This window comes from Rattus norvegicus, chromosome 4 (assembly GCF_036323735.1).
Source record: "Rattus norvegicus strain BN/NHsdMcwi chromosome 4, GRCr8, whole genome shotgun sequence".
NCBI classification, from domain to species: domain Eukaryota; kingdom Metazoa; phylum Chordata; class Mammalia; order Rodentia; family Muridae; genus Rattus; species Rattus norvegicus.
In genome coordinates, this window is record NC_086022.1 from 122594113 (window position 1) to 122609794 (window position 15682).

The 15682-nt window shown below is 45.3% G+C and overlaps 1 protein-coding gene across 2 annotated transcripts in view; it reads right to left on the reverse strand.

The window, feature by feature from the left end:
* The window catches only part of Kbtbd12 (kelch repeat and BTB domain containing 12), a 73993-nt gene that overhangs the window by 22210 nt on the left and 36101 nt on the right, over window positions 1–15682 (reverse strand). For both annotated transcript variants that reach the window (XM_003749799.6, XM_039108733.2), the window contains exon 5: window positions 9213–9410. In XM_003749799.6, the coding sequence (XP_003749847.1) occupies window positions 9213–9410 (198 nt within the window). The remainder of the gene's footprint in view (window positions 1–9212; window positions 9411–15682) is intronic.

Here is a 15682-nt window from a genome sequence, read left to right on the forward strand (position 1 = left end):
GAGGAACAGCCAGTGCTGTCAACTGCTGAGCCATTTCTCCAGCTCCTTATTTTTATTTTCAATTATGTGTCTCTATATACATCTATGTGTGGATATGTGCATGTGAATGCAGGTGTTTGTGGAAGCTGGACTCAGATCTTCTGGAGCTGGGGTTACAGGCAGCTCGATGTAGATGCTGGGAACCACGCTTCGGTCTTTTACAGGAGCAGTAAATGCTTTTAATGCTGGTGCCAGCTCTCCAGCCACAATCCATCCTATTCTCTGCGGCAGCACTGCTCTCTGAGCACAGCAATTCAGCTAGACTGGCTGGGCAGTGAGTCCCGGATCCCTCCTTGTGCTGGAATTGCAGGAGTGTACCTGGCCTCTTACACAGGTCCCGAGGGATCAAACCCAGGACCCCATGCTCACCCGGCAAGTACATCTCCCTAGCCTCTGAGCTTTGATTTTTTTTTTTAAATGGGATAACATTGACTTCACAGAATAAGTTGAGAATTGTCTCCTCATTTATGTTTTGTAAGAATGTGTGAAAGACTGGTGTTATAAGCGCTGGCCTTGAAATATGCTGGCTTCCTCAGCCCGTGTTAGGTGGAGAGGAAGCCTGCTGGGGAGATTCGGGATTCTGTTAAGGGCTGTGAAAGCTCTGGGTTTTTGTGGTCTGCCTGCTGCAACTTCATGGGTGCTGATGAAGACAGGGACCCCTGAGCCACAGACGGACAGTATCCTTGCTGCTGCTGCTGCTGCGCCAGCATCTCGAATTCCAGCTATCTGAGCTCCGAATCTCACAGGGCAGCCTGAAGAGTGCCAGCTAACACCTGTGAGTACCAGAGAGCAATCCTAGGAATCCAGTATGTCTGCCCTTCATTGTGGAGCCAAATAAGACGTCTTCTAAGATCACCTGCTATGCAAAAATGCTTATTAAAAACAGTCCAGACAATGGCAGCCAGCAGCTCAGCCCGGAAGACATGAGAACCCCGAGAGACCCACGGAGACTGGCCTCAGGCAGACTCCTTAGTGCTCTCCCTGCCGTTCCTCTTCATTCACACTCGATCTGCATATTGTAAACTTTGTTCTAGCTTTCCTAGTTTCATATTCACACGATAGGAAGAGTCAGATGACTTCACCCCTGTAATTCCTTGAAGCTGTCCCTACCCACTGATCTTCTTCCTACTCGGCTGCTTCTCCAGGCACTGTCTCTAGCCCTATAAATAACGTTTTTATAACACTCCATTCTTGACTTCTCAGATGAAGGCGGTTGTGCTTTAGATACTGCTTGAGTTTGTTCTCCGAAGATTCATCTGCAAGAAACTTGCTCTCCAGAGTGGTGGTGCTGGGAGGTGGGGAGCTTTTTAGAAGTGAGGCTTTGTAGGAGGTGAACAGATCCTGGGATTGCTCTCCTCAGCAGGGGTTGATGCAGCTCTGGGGGGGGGCTCTGACTAGTGCCCCAGGATAGATACTTGAGTGCAGCCTAGTAGTCATCCCCATACCTGCAGCTCCCAGGAAGCTGAGGCAGAGTCTCTGAAAATTCAAGGCCAGCCTGGCCCATGTAGTGACTTCCAGGCCAATTCAGGATACATAGTGAGACCTTGACTCACAAAACATACAAAAGAGTGAGCGTAGCTCCTGAGTGACTTTGGGTTTCTGGGCTGCCGTGTGACTCTTCCTTCTGCATGCACTGCCACCTGAACACCATCTACCGTGCAGTGACCCAGTCAAGGGGCTTTCTGTCACCAATGGCTGGGGTCACTTGAGCATGGATTTCTAGCCTCCAATAGCTACAAAGGCCTTTCTTATAGCATCTGGCTTTAGATATTTTGTGTTAGCCACAGACATGACGAAGACAAGGCATTGTGGGACTGGGCTTTGTCTCTCATCCTTAACAGACCTGCCAACTGTCTATTTTCTCAGTTTTTACAGGTCAATGAAGGCACAGTATTGGTTATGTATAAATATAGCTCAATATTTAGTTGGTCATCATGGCTGAGCCTGGAAGAGTCAGTTACAAGGTAAGCCTCACTCGCCAAAGGATAGATCCATTCCTGGAATGTTGGGTGCTGTGGTTCTTGGGAAATAACAAGCCACATGGTTTTTCTCCCCTAAAGTTTGTTTGTGTTTGATTGGGTGTGGGTGGGAGGGATGCAGGCAGGAAATATGTCACGATGTCTGCTTCTCCCCGATCACACCTGATGGGAAATTCGGTGGCTGTGAGGTTTTACCCTTTGAAGCCTCTGCAAAACATGATTCATGACCATTTCCTGGGAACCTAGAGTGGACCTGGTTAGAATCCATCATCTTGGGCAGTATTTAATTAAAGCTTCCTTCAAATTTGGCTCAAAATTCTGAAACTGGTCCTTCTCTTATGATCTTCAGGATTCACATTTGGAGGGCTCAGTGAGATTAAAAAGAATTCCACCAAATTCTGCTGAAACTTGGATCTTTACTCTGAGACCCTCAAGAGACTGGGTGCATGCCTTGGGATAGCTAACCCAGCTGACCCAAGCCTCCAGGGAAGTGCTTTCCACTCTGCAAACTCCTGAGGTGAATGTCTATGCTTGAAAGGAAATAGTAAGAGTTCTTATGGAGGCCTCCTTTTTGGTAAGTCATGGAAACCATTTTAACTTTCTGTGACATTTTTCTGCCTCGTTTCTGGATTCTGATTCTGGGGGAATCTCAATTTGGGAACAGGGAGGATCCAATAAGGTCTATGAGCCCTAAGCACCCCATTCAGGGCAAAGGCAGACATCCCACAACTGGTTATTTTTGGGAATTCATCCAGTCCCCCCCCCCATTTATCTTTGAGCCCTGAGGATGCCCTGGTGTCACAGAGGTGAAGTGGGGGGAATCACTCGACTTAAAGAGGCCTGGCACCTGGTGCCTGTCAGCAGGGTTCCAATGCCTAGGCTGCCCAACACAGCTAATGACACTGGGGCCAGGCTTAGAGCTAGGAGAGGCCCAGTGCGGGACATCAGGCAGTCCAGGGATTGGTCAAAGGACAGCTGAAACTGCCTCCTATTTGTTAAACTCTCTTGGTCAGGCTGGTGACATTTCTGTAGAATACCAACTGGCAATGTCATCAACCTGTTTTCTGTTGTCATTTTGGCTCTGTCCTGTCTTATGTCTGTACCTGTCTTTTGTCTTTTTGTGTTCCGACTTGGGGTAACTGAACGGAAAAATGACAGGACCGATACTCTGGGTAGCTTTGAGCTGCTTTGGAGAGGTGACTCCAGAAATGGTGGAGTTTTGGGGTCTGGGGTTTGATGGAAGTATGTGGCAGGTCTACGTAAGTCAGTGCAGAGTGTAGCCCAGGGCCAGGCTTTGAAGAAAAGCCTTGGCCAGTGTGGAAGTCTGCGGCTGGCTCTGCTGCAGCCACCCCACTGAGGCGATGACAGATACCAGAGCAGCAATTCTTTAGAATTACAGCACTAAAGGAAGAAGGGAAAGTTTCATCTGTCTGTTTTAGGAGTATGGATGGGGCTGTGTTTTCTAATGTGTCTGTAAGTTTTGATGCAAACACAGAGCCGAAGCAGAATAGCACCAGGCACAGTGAATAAATGCGCTTGCTGCATTCTGTGCTTCTTGGTTATATTTCACTGCTTCTGCTGCCACCGGCACCCAGCCACAGCTACCGTGTCTGCTCTGATCGCTTGGGCTCAGAAAGTATCTCTGAGCTTTCTGGCCACTGAGTTAGCTCAACAAGAAATAAAGTGTTTTTTTTTTTATTGGATGTGGATAATATCAAAATTGCTTTATGCTGTTCTATTGTATTGGAAAGTTGATTCTGAAAGTGGGTTATGACCCTCCCTTTCTCAGACCCAGACATGCTTTTAAAGTTTCTGTGATTAGGGTCAAGAGCTATGGCAGGGAGAAAAGAGCAGTGCAGGACAGCTAAAGGGATTATTGGTTTCACTTAATTGCCTAAGACTATTGTATGAACTTTCTGTATCTCAAGATTTGTAAGTTTATTGCGTATGGTTAAAAATCCATAATATCTGTAACGAAAAAGTTAACTCAAGACTCACAACAAGGGGTTGATAGTTAAAAATCTATGTAGAGGTAATCTTAAAGGAACTATTTAGCATGATTCCATTTAGGGATATAAGCAATTCATGGCCTGCTGCCACCTTTAGGCAGCCAAGTGGCTGGCTGGCAGCCATCTTTGCTAGGGTGGAAGAAGGATGTCGTGTGACTTTAACATCATCTTTATTAAAAGTAATGTAATGTGTGGCCCAATCAAGGAAGAAATAACAGGTCTCCAAGATGTTTTAGATTAGGATGGATTTTTTTAAAATAATTTCTGTGTTGAAAACAAAGTTTATGAAAGATAAATTTAAAAACAATGCTTGTTTAATAAGATATTGAAGGTTCATCTCTCCATGTGTTCATATACAAAAGTGAATGTTGCTGGCAGTTAAATTTTGTAACATAAAAGTCAACTAGGTGGTACTGGTTTTAAAGACACGAAGGGATCATAGAGCCCGTGAGATCTAGAAGGCAGGCTATGTATGCTGCTGAGGGTGGGGCCATAGAGGTGACCCAAGCCAAAAGGACTGTGAGTGAACATTGAATTGTTTACGCTGTTGGGAGCTTGGTTTTACCTTGTACAGATTGTGGTTTTACCTTGCATCTTCCCTCTTGAAATAAAAAAGGTACTTTACTTTTGATATTACAGGAGCACACAATTGAAAGATTTTAAATTTCTTTTTTTTAAAGATTTATTTATTTTATCTATATGTTAGTACACTGTAGTTCTCTTCAGACTCTTCAGCATCACAGTACAGATGGTTGTGAGCCACCATGTGGTTGCTGGGAATTGAACTCAGGACCTCTGAAAGAGCAGTCAGTGCTCTTAACCGCTGAGCCATCTCTCCAGCCCCGATTTTAAATTTCTTAAAAAGCAAATTTGGAGTTTCACAGAAAATTTAAATAGAAAAAACTGGATATTTTTAAGGAATAGTTTTAAAAATACTTAAATTTATAAGCCTATGGGACATTTTATATGTATAAGATAATATTTTACTATGGCCATCTTTATTAATATGTAATCTTGATAAACAGATAAAAAAGTTAAAAATTAGGACCACAGCTCTGAGGTTCAAGTGCTAAACAGCAGAAACCAGAATAATCTTATCTTCTGATGCAACCTAAGCAGTCTGGCAAGCAGTCTCTCCGCACCCAAGGTCTATTCAGGATAGCAGAGACTGACTGAAGAATGAATGTCTGACCTCCTTGTCTTTGCTGTAGGTACTTCGATAAACTGAGTCATAGAAGAAACTGTGATATTCTGTAATGGCACTGTAAGGACCTGGGATGTGAAGTTGCATGGACTGTATTGGTGATTTAAGAACTGTATTTTGAAACTAGAAGAGCTTTGATTCAGAAATTGTTATTTTTTTATTATAAACTGTTAAAGATGATTAAGCTTTAATATGTCCAGAATTATATTTGTAGTCAATCTAAGTAATAATTTGATTAAATTACAGAAATAAGTCTTATTTAGCCTCCTGTATGTTTTCTTTTTTTTTAAGAAAAGATTTGTTTATTTTATGTAAATACACTGTATATACTGTCACTGTCTTCAGACACACCAGAAGAGGGGATTGGATCCCATCAAAGATGGCTGTGAGCCACCATGTGGTTGCTGGGAATTGAACTCAGGACCACTGGAAGAGCAGTCAGTGCTCTTAACCACTGAGCCATCTCTCCAGCCCCCCCTCCTATATGTTTTCAAGATTAAGCTTAAAGCAAGTAACTGAAAACAAGCAAAGTTTATTTAGCTCAGATATGCTTAAACTCATAAGAGATCTGCTGAATATGGCATTTAAAATGTTCAATGAAAAACTCGGCATGACAGACAGAGATCCCCAGCTCCTAGTGGTGACCCCAAGGTCTCCAACAAGATAATTGGGCACAACTTATCTGGACTGTGGTAATACTAATCACTTGAAAACACTGCCTTGCCTGCAGCTAGGACCCAGCCCAAAGCATAGACAAGCAGGATAGTAGAGAACTGATGGCCCCACTTTGCTTAGACAAAGTAAGGTCAGTCCTCCATGTTCCTCCTACAAAGGAAAGCCTCGGTGCATCTGGGTCTGGCGGTCAAAGGCTGATGCTTGGCCTGGTACCTCTGCCCACAGAGCAAAGCCATGGAAACCACAGGGGCCTGGGAAGACTGTCTAGCTAATGGACTAGACTCTGTCATTTTCATTGATACATGGGCTGTTTGGGCCACACTTCCTCCTATAATGTAGTCCTCTCAGATCTCCGAGGGCATTGACGGCTACACTGGCTTTGCCAACAACAGGCAACTAGCTCCTTGCACCAAAGCTGCGGTCACACTGTGGGTTCATTTCATGTATAAAAATTAGGTCTAGGTTTTTCCCCTCTTGTCACTCCTACCCTCCCCAATGAGCAGGACTATGAGTCTGAAAGTTCCAAATGTAAGATTTTCCCTTAGGATCCTAAACTTTATCTTTTGTTCCCAGTCTATATCTGTCTCAGCAGATTTCTACTTGGCCGACAGGCACCATCCAGGAATCAGCTGCAGAATGTAAACTGCTGAGCTCTGAACTTATTGAAAGCCGATACAAACTGGTGTGACTGCTCTGTCTCTTCAGCTGGGTCAGCTAACCAGATGCGGTTGATGAACACACCATTGCCTCATTTCCCCGGACAAGTTTCCGACTAGCATTTCAGCCTTTCTGGGCCCTGACAAAAGTGCCCTAGTTTCGTCCAGAAGTAGTTGCAGAAAAGAACACATCACCTATTGTTCCCAACAGGCTAAAGTGCTGTCAAAGGTGAGCTCCCTGGCGCAGGGAGCAAAATAGCTACCTACAGTGTCATACCAGGCATCCCAGGGAAGTGGGCAGACTTACCACCAGAGAGATTCACTAACTAAGATAACTCTACAGCGTGATAGGAAACTTGGCCTGCTTTGTGTAGAACAAGAAGGCATTATATGTCTTTAAGAGAAAATTATTGTTTCTATACAAACTATTCAGGATTATAATCTGGCTATACTAAAAAAAACCCCTCAACAACAACAACACCACCACACTTTGAAAAGGGGACCCGAGATGAAATAAATGACTGGTGCCCCATCTATTTCCAGGCTCCTTCTGGATAGTAACTCTGATGTCAGCCATCACAGAGCCTTTGAACCTTCTGTTTCTGCTAATTACTGTTGGCTCTGACATCACTGATGTCTTAACTAAATGACAATTATTATCTGGGTACCTAAGCTGGTGGTTATTAGATCCCAATATAAATAGGTACCAATCACAGAGTCAAGGATCTAAATCAGGATACAACTCAAGGGGGTTGCTGAAGTTAAAAGGTAAGCCACACTTGACCAAGGAATGTTGGGTTCTGTGGTTCTTGAGAAATAGCTAGTTACATGTTTTTGCTCCCCTAAACAAGTTTGTTTGCATCAAATGTGCTTGATTGGATGTGGGTGGGAGGGATGTAGGCAGGAAAAACGTCAACAGTAAACATTTAAAGGCCTTTTGGGAAAGTTCTCTAAAGGACAAATGAAGAACAAGCGAAGCCTTTGATCACAGGAACCTTGCAGCACACAGTAGGGAAACAATAAGGCAAACCAGCCTGAGCCTGCACCGCCCAGCTCTAATAATGACTGTCCATCAGTGCTCCGGAAGGGATGCTGGCTCTTCCTCCTATGGAAAAGTCTGCTGGGGAGCTGCAGAACGGCTCAGTGGTTTAGAGCAATTGCTTCTCTTTTAAAGAAACTGAGTTCAGTTCCCAGCACCCAACTGACTGCAAGTCCAGCTCCCATGGATTCAGATACCCTTTTTTGGCTCCCAAGGTTACCTGCACTCAGATGGCATACATACGTGTTTAAAACCAAATCTGCTACGTAGAGAAGACTTCAGACGCTGCATTATTTTCACCTGCAAATACTTATATATAACTTCTAATTGTCCAGAATATTCTTTTTATTTTGATTTATATAAAATACAATATCCCTAAAACAACTCCTTAATATCTTCTCATAAAAGGTTTGAATAAGGAACAAAAACTTCCTGCATTTGACTCATATATCTTCTAAGTTTCTTGTTTGGTTGTTGTGCATACATGTGTGCGTGTATGTCTCTATGTGTGTGCATGCATGTGTGTGTGTGTGTGTGTGTGTAGGTCAGAGGATAACCTCTGTGTCGGTGTTGTTCCTCAGGTACCTTATGCCTTCTGAGAGAGAGAGAGTCCCTTACTGGCCTGGAACTTTGCCGAGCAGGCTAGGCTAACTGGCCAGGGAGTGCTAGTGATCTGCCTGTATTTGTCTCCCATCTCACAAGCACTGATTCACCATGTCTCCAGCTTTCTACATGGGTTCTGGGGGATTGAACTCAGGTCTCTATGCTTGCAAGACAAGTAGTTTACCAACAGAGCCGACTCCCTCACCCACTAAGTCTCTTCTAATTAACACCGAAAACCTCATTCTCTAACTTAGTTACCTAAAACGGAATGCTTTCAAAATGAAGGCCATACGACTTCTTTCAAAATTCAAAATTGTAAGTGCTCTGGGGCATGCGTCTCATGGGTATATATTGACCTAAACTTCACATAGTAAGGTCAGAATCAGCAAGTCAGTCTACTATGAAGGTATTTTGCTTTATTTACTGATGCAGCCAGTGAGGCTTTAGAGACATTGGCCTCTAGATCCATGCATGCTTAAAAGCCTCCCTACACCATGCTGCAGAATGCATTGATGGTATTGGATGTGTGCATTTAGTAATAAGTATGTACACTGGGCGCCATTTTAGACATGCTTTCAAGTAATTTACTTCACTCGATGCTAGCAGGCAGCGTCAGGGTCTTCTGGATTGGTAGTTAAAAGCATAACATCTAACACCTCCGGTCACTCCTCTCCTCCCACGTCCCTCCTGTTCAGAAATGTTTCTTTTAGTCCGACTAAAGGGATTTGCCTCCTTTTCTACTTCTTCCCTCTCCACACTCAATTACTATGGGCTGAGCGGCTGCCATGTGCTAGATGCATTACAAACGTCATCCCACAGAATCTTACCATCTCACAGAGGTGAAGCCTCAGAGAATCTAGGGAACTGCTCCAGGCCACTGGGCTCTGAAAGCCAGACTCTTGCTAGTGCCTCACTACTCTGGAAAGCAAACACTGACCACCATATCAGGTAATGGAGGTAAAAGTCAATGACAAGAGGTTCATGACATAATCATAGCTAGGCCAGTACCTGCTCCATGAAATCCACCGCAGACATAAAGCTTCCCATCCACGGCACCCGCGCTGGTGGAATTGGTTCTCAGTGAGAGGAGGGGGCTTGGCATAGGCGGGCCTTCCCTCCAGAAGTCCCCATCGGGGTTGTAGATCTCCACCACATCAAGGCATTTCCGAACTTGTCCCTTGTCTCGGCCCAGACAGCCAATTCCACCTAAGGGAGTGAAGCACAGAAATGGGGTGTTTAGGAGCAGAAGTCTCACAGTGGATATACTCTAGCACCATGGGCAGCACCGGCTTGCTGGCCTTGACTGCTTTTTGTTGCCTATTTCAAAGACAAGTTTAATGTCACTGTAATGCGGTATTTCCCATTACTGCTTAGGCAAGATTTATTCTGCACAGACCCTGCAATGTTAGTTCACACAATGAGCATTCCCTTTCCAGTAAGAATGTTGGTTGAATGACTCAGACACCTGCCTGCCTCACTGTGAGCAATGCGTTCACTCATGCAGCTGTCAAGGACTCTTTTCCATAACTCATCTTGCATGCATACTTCTCCATGTGAAAAGAAGGGCTCTTTGGTAAGTTTCAGGTTTGGGATTAGAGGAGAGCAGAAAGACTGGAAGGTGAAATGTGCAGGCCCCTTCCTTACCGCACACCATGCTTTATTCAGCAGATGCTCACTAACTCCTCATTGGTGGCAAGATAATGGCAAGAGACAAGGAGTTCAAAAAGATAGGCAAGGCTTTAGCTCCTGCTCTTTAGAAATTAATGAAGTGAAAGCAGGACATGGTGGCACGTGCCTTTCATCCCAGCACTGGGGAGGTAGAGGCAGGCAAGATCTCTGTGAGTTCAAGGCTAGCCTAGTCCACACAGCAAGTTCCAGGTCAGCCAGGGCTACATCAGGAAACACTGCCTCCAAACAAGAGGTTAACAGAGTGCCAGGGGCCATACATGTAAATAAATAGAAAGGAGGGCAGGCATCTCAAGGGCTACTTCAGATGGAAACAGGTAGCAGATAGGATACGTACAGAATTGGAACATTTAGGTCCAATTGTATACGATTTTCCAACCCGCTGTGATCGGAAACACCAGCCTGGATGTGATTTGTTTTATTTTCTCCTGCTGTGATGATTTGAATAAGATGCACCTGATAGTTTTGAGGTTTTGAATACTTGGTTCCCAGTTGGTGGTGCAGTTGCAGGAGGCTTAGGAGGTGTGGCCTTGCTGGAGGAAGCATTGTCACCAAGGACTGGGTTATCACTGGGGGTGGGCTCTGAGAGGTCAAGGACCTGTACCATCCCCACTTTGCTCTCACTTCCTGTTTGTAGCTCAAGCCGTGACCTTTGAGCTTGCTGCTCCAGTTGCTTTGCCAGTCTGCTGCCAAGCTTTCGCTCCATAGTAATGGGCTCTTATCTCTCTGGAATGGTAAGCCAAATTAAACCCTTCCTTCTGTAAGTACGGGGCTTTGGGCATGGTGTTTTATCATGAAGATAGAAAGTTAACTGAAACACCGCCTAAGCTCCAGGACAAAAGGTATCAAATGTGTGGGTCATGGTTCCTGACCCACAGGGCAGCTCCTGAGACTGAGGCAGATGCCCTGGAAGAAAGGACACTCTTGTATTTGCAATGGCTCTCATTGTTAACCCATTCCATTCAGACCCACTGCTAATCTCTGAAGGCCAGGGAAGGACTGTCAAGTGTGGGCCTTGGCTAGACCGGCCCTCTGGGAGGATGTCCTGGAAGGGCCACTCCAGGCATGGGGTGATGCTGCCCATCAGCAGGTATACTGTTTACCACATACAGGAAACCAAGAAATGTGTATGGTCTTTAGTATACATTCCACTTGCGGAGAAGTTGTTCGCATGGTCTCTTTGCCTCTCTTTTCCACTGTTACTTAGACTCTGTCCTTCACTGAATTAGGCAGGCAGGACTTCATCATTATCTGCTTTGTCCTCTCCTCTGATCCTGCCTTCCTTCAGCTCCTCCCCCACATCCTCCCACATCGTGTGTCTGGAATGAATGAATGAGTATGAAATGTCCCTTCCCCATGCTTTCTCTGACACTCTTCCCTCACTGTATTCCTTGTCCGCCCAGGTCTGGGTCCTGTAAGGTCATGAAGGGCAAAGGTCACATGTTCTTGATTGAGCCTATCATACACTACTCAGTGAATTTAGGGGAACAATGGGAGCTGCATGTTTCACCATGAATGGGTCTTGAGCCAGGTTTTGAAGGCAAAAAAGACTGGAGGGGGCCCCCCCCTTACCGATGTCACTTGGCCAGTTCATTCAGCACAAACCCAGAGACTGAGTTATCAATGTGGGATGCGCTTAGCTGCCCTTCTCTCTTATCTGCCTTGAGAAGTAATTTAGTCTACGTTGAAGCTGAGTCTGAACTGTTGTTTTGGAAGAAGGGTCACATTGGCTTCAGCACAGCTCTTGTGTTCATGGGCAGGGTCACTTTCAGTGTGGCTCTGTGGTAGTGAAAGACTTCTTAACCTTAGGGAAAATGGAACTTGCCAAGAAGTCGTGTAGAAGAGGGTTTGTGTGTGGCAGCAGAGCCCTGCGAGGTAAGAAGATGGTGAGTCCCTCCTCTGAGAGGTAGGAGATGCTTTAGGGCTGGCTTATGCTGGCTTAGGTTAGACCAGGGAGTGAAGCAAAAAGTCTAGACAGAGGTACTAGGAGTCAGGCTGGGGTGGCAGAGTGCCAGCATCTGGATTCTAAGTCAGATGTCCCACATTAAGTCCCCTTAGAGAGGTTGCCCCAGTGTGACACAAGCTTGACTGTCTGAGATAATGAGAGTTCTTGTCACCTTTGTGCTGCTACCGAGTGTATTTAATTACTACATTTGAAACTAACCTTGTGAAATGTGCTCGTTCTCAGTGAACAGACACTTCACATGCTCTGCCCCACCCCTGGGCGACCCCCTCTTACTGTGTGCTCTCGTTTCTGTCCTGGTCCCTGAAGCCCGGACTCAGTCTCTGTGTCACTGAGAGTAATTTCACCTCAAGCACACTCCATTAGCAGTAGGTTTAATGAGCTTAGACTGAAGATGAATCTTGATTAGATAAATAATCAAATAAAGGCCTGATCTTTATTAATAAGTCAGCGCTGGCTCTACAAGTACAGACTTTTGATGAAGAGAAGCCTAGGGTGGGATCCGCAGAGCTGCAGAATGTCAATAAGTCAGCTCGGTGGCTTTAATTTATGTGCTAACAGAATCTCTGAGAATGACTTTCCCTCACTCAAAACCAAGCAAGTGAACAGGGATTACCTTTATAGGTCATGCTCAAATGTACCCCACATGCAAAATACATGCCTAGATTATTTAGAGGTGGGAGGGAGAAGACAATTACAGCTCACTGCTCTCTTCATTTTATTCCTACAAAGATGAAGATTGCCTCTGCTGATGTTGGGCTGTGATAGATTCTTTCATTTCTGGGGCTGCGTGGGAGGCAGCTTGTCCTCCCACAGAGAGCCCAGCAGACAGCTGGCTGAAGGCACAGGGACTTGCCATCCAGATGCCCATGAATCTCATGCACACCCTTCCCCTTCAGGGCTGCCTCAAGGTGGCGGGCTTATTCTACTCTGCTCTGGGCTTGAGCCAAAGCAGGAGAGGGATCTCACTAACAGTTATGGCAAACTCCCAAAGTTGCCTGCATTGCTACACCAGACTTGGGGGTGGGGAATGACTGTGGGGGTGTGTGTGTGAGGCACCCACGTGCCTTGGTGAAAGCATGTGGACTTTTAGAGAGATCCTGGTTCACATTCTTGTGTCACTATGATAGCCAAATGAAGTTGATTAATTCTTCTAAGCCTCAATCATTCTCACCTGTAAACTAAAAATGATAACACCAGTCTTATAAAATGTGGCAAGGATCAAATGACTTAGACAATAACAAAGCAAGGGAGAAAGGCAGGACCTCTGAGCACTCATGGGTATCACCGAGGGACCTTTCTTTTCACAGTTCCTCATGTGGATGGCATCATGCATGACACAGGCAGCTGGGCCTCTGATGATGACTATTTTCTTTCATGTTTGAAAGCCACTAAGATGACTTTCATATATGCTGGGTTTTACACACACCAGTTTTTTTAAATTGTTAAGATTTGCCCTAAATTGATTATATATAATTGAATTATTGAATTGTTGCTGGCTTACTGATGTAGGGTCAAATGCTCTTAGGCGTTTCTTTTGAATCTGGGTAGAGGGAATCAGGTCAACAGTCATCAACAAGCTGTGGTAGTGCATGCCTGCAATCCCAGCACTTGGGAAGCTGTGGCAGGACTGCCATGAATTGAGCCTAGCCTGGACTATATAGTAAGTACAAGGCCAGCCCAGACTACATAATGAGTATCAATCCAGCCAGGGCTACAGAGTAAGACTGCCCAAAAAAATCCAAAAACCATCAGGCATCAGGAAGCAGTCAGTTACCTGGCCTGGTAAGAGGTAAGGGGAAGATGATTCTAGAAATCATCAACTTCTTGGAGAAAAAGTGGCCCATCTCTCTGAGCCATTACGACCTGAGCTTCTGCCTACAAATGGGATGCTTGTTGCAATTTTGTTTCACTCTCACAGAGGTTGTCAGCTCTCCAGTTTCCCCCATAGATACTTTAGAATTCTAGGTTCCAAGCTTACAGCCTTAAAAAAATATCAGCTTGTCAGTGTTTAGAGCTGAACACAAGGGCTCTTGGGTAATTTCAGTTAAAAGGTTCTTATCTGCCTCTGACCAAATCCTGGATAATATTTGCTAGGCATTGCCAGCCAAGAGCATGCTGTGGGTCTAGAGAGCTTGAATTGATGCTCCCCACATATTTTTCACCAGACTGAGAAAGCATTTTATCTGGTACCCAAGCAGAATACCACAACCCACTCCCCTAACCCAAAAATCTCATGAAAAATAAGTGGAAAGAGAAGTCCAAGTTTCATATGTTAGAGCTTGATTTTGGAGAGTAAAACCCACAAATCTGAACTGTTTTGTGCCTTCCAAGTAAAAAGGCAGGGCATTCAGAAAGTTCTAGAATGATGCAATCAAGAAAAAGAAGAAAAAAAGAAAGAAACAACTCAGAAAGCCCTGGACCAGAGCTGCTGGTGCCATCAGACTCAGTCCATCAGGCTGTGAGCAAGCTAAGGCTGCCTGTGTCTAGTCAGCACTGGGCAGCAGTGCCACACTCAGGACCCTGAGCTCATTTTTCTGTGTCTCTTCCCACACTGTGCCAATGTGAACTACAGGGCCTCCAAAGGGTATGAGGGTTGAGTCCTTAAGTGAGACCAGCTCAGGGTGGGGCAGGGACAGTGATTCTGAGAAAGGTTAGAAGATGACCAGTGAAGACCACACCCACCCCAAATGAATGATACCGTATCTCCCTAAGTCACCAGTTCTGTAGACTGTACCTATTTCCATATCGACTCCTTTCTCTAAGGAGCACAAGGCTCTGGATAATTGGGTTCCTGCTGTCCTAACATCCCTGATTTTCTTTTCTCTCCTGCTCAACAGTTCCCCATATAGTCAAGATCTTTTTCTCTGACCCTTTCTCAGGCTGTGTTATCCCATATCACCTCCCTAGTTTGACACCTCTCTCTCTCTCTCTCTCTCTCTCTCTCTCTCTCTCTCTCTCTCCCTCCCTCCCTCCCTCCCTCCCTCCCTCCCTTCCTCCCTCCCTCTCTGAGGCAGAACTTCCAGTACTTTCTTCAATGAAACTGAGGTGAGCACATGAATGGTCCTTTCCTCATCCTATTCCTAGGTCTCCTGTTTGCTGATGGCTGACTAAAATGAAGCAAGTTCTGAGTCCAAAGAACTCAGTGCTCAGTGCCTGGGCAGCTTTAGAAGCAGACTGTGCCTCACTGAGACTGTAGTTGGGTCTTCTCCCCAGGCTTGCCTGCTTACTAGGAGGATTAACCTCTCCTGAGTTGGTGGGGAGGACTACCTAACAGGATACAGACCAAACTCCTACTAATACCTCTACAAAGACCCATCAATCAAACACATCCCAGCTCAAAAGCATAGGAGACATAAGACAGAAGTCCTATAAGGCACGGTGTATTTCCCAAGGTGCCAAGCATGGTGGTGTCCTTCTCTTAAATAGGGCTAGTCAGAATTTGCTGGAGAAAAATTTGAAGAAAAGAAATCAAAGTTGGAGAGATGGCTCAGCAGTAAAGATATTAGATCTGCACACCAGCTGACCAAAGTTTGCACACCAGACGACCTCAGTCTGAGTCCTAGATGGATCTGGTGGCACATATCTGTAATTCCAGGACTCCTACAGGGGAGTGGGGGGGGCAGAGACAGAAGAATGCCTGGAATCTCACAAGCTATCCAGCTAGACTGTGTAGTGCAGCAAAAGACACAAGAAGGGAAAGAGAAAAATGAGAGCCAACTCCTGAAAGTTGTCTCCACATGTGTGCAACAACACACACACACAGACACACATGGACACATGGACACAGACACGCACATTTATTAAAAATTCAACCAGAGTCCTGCCC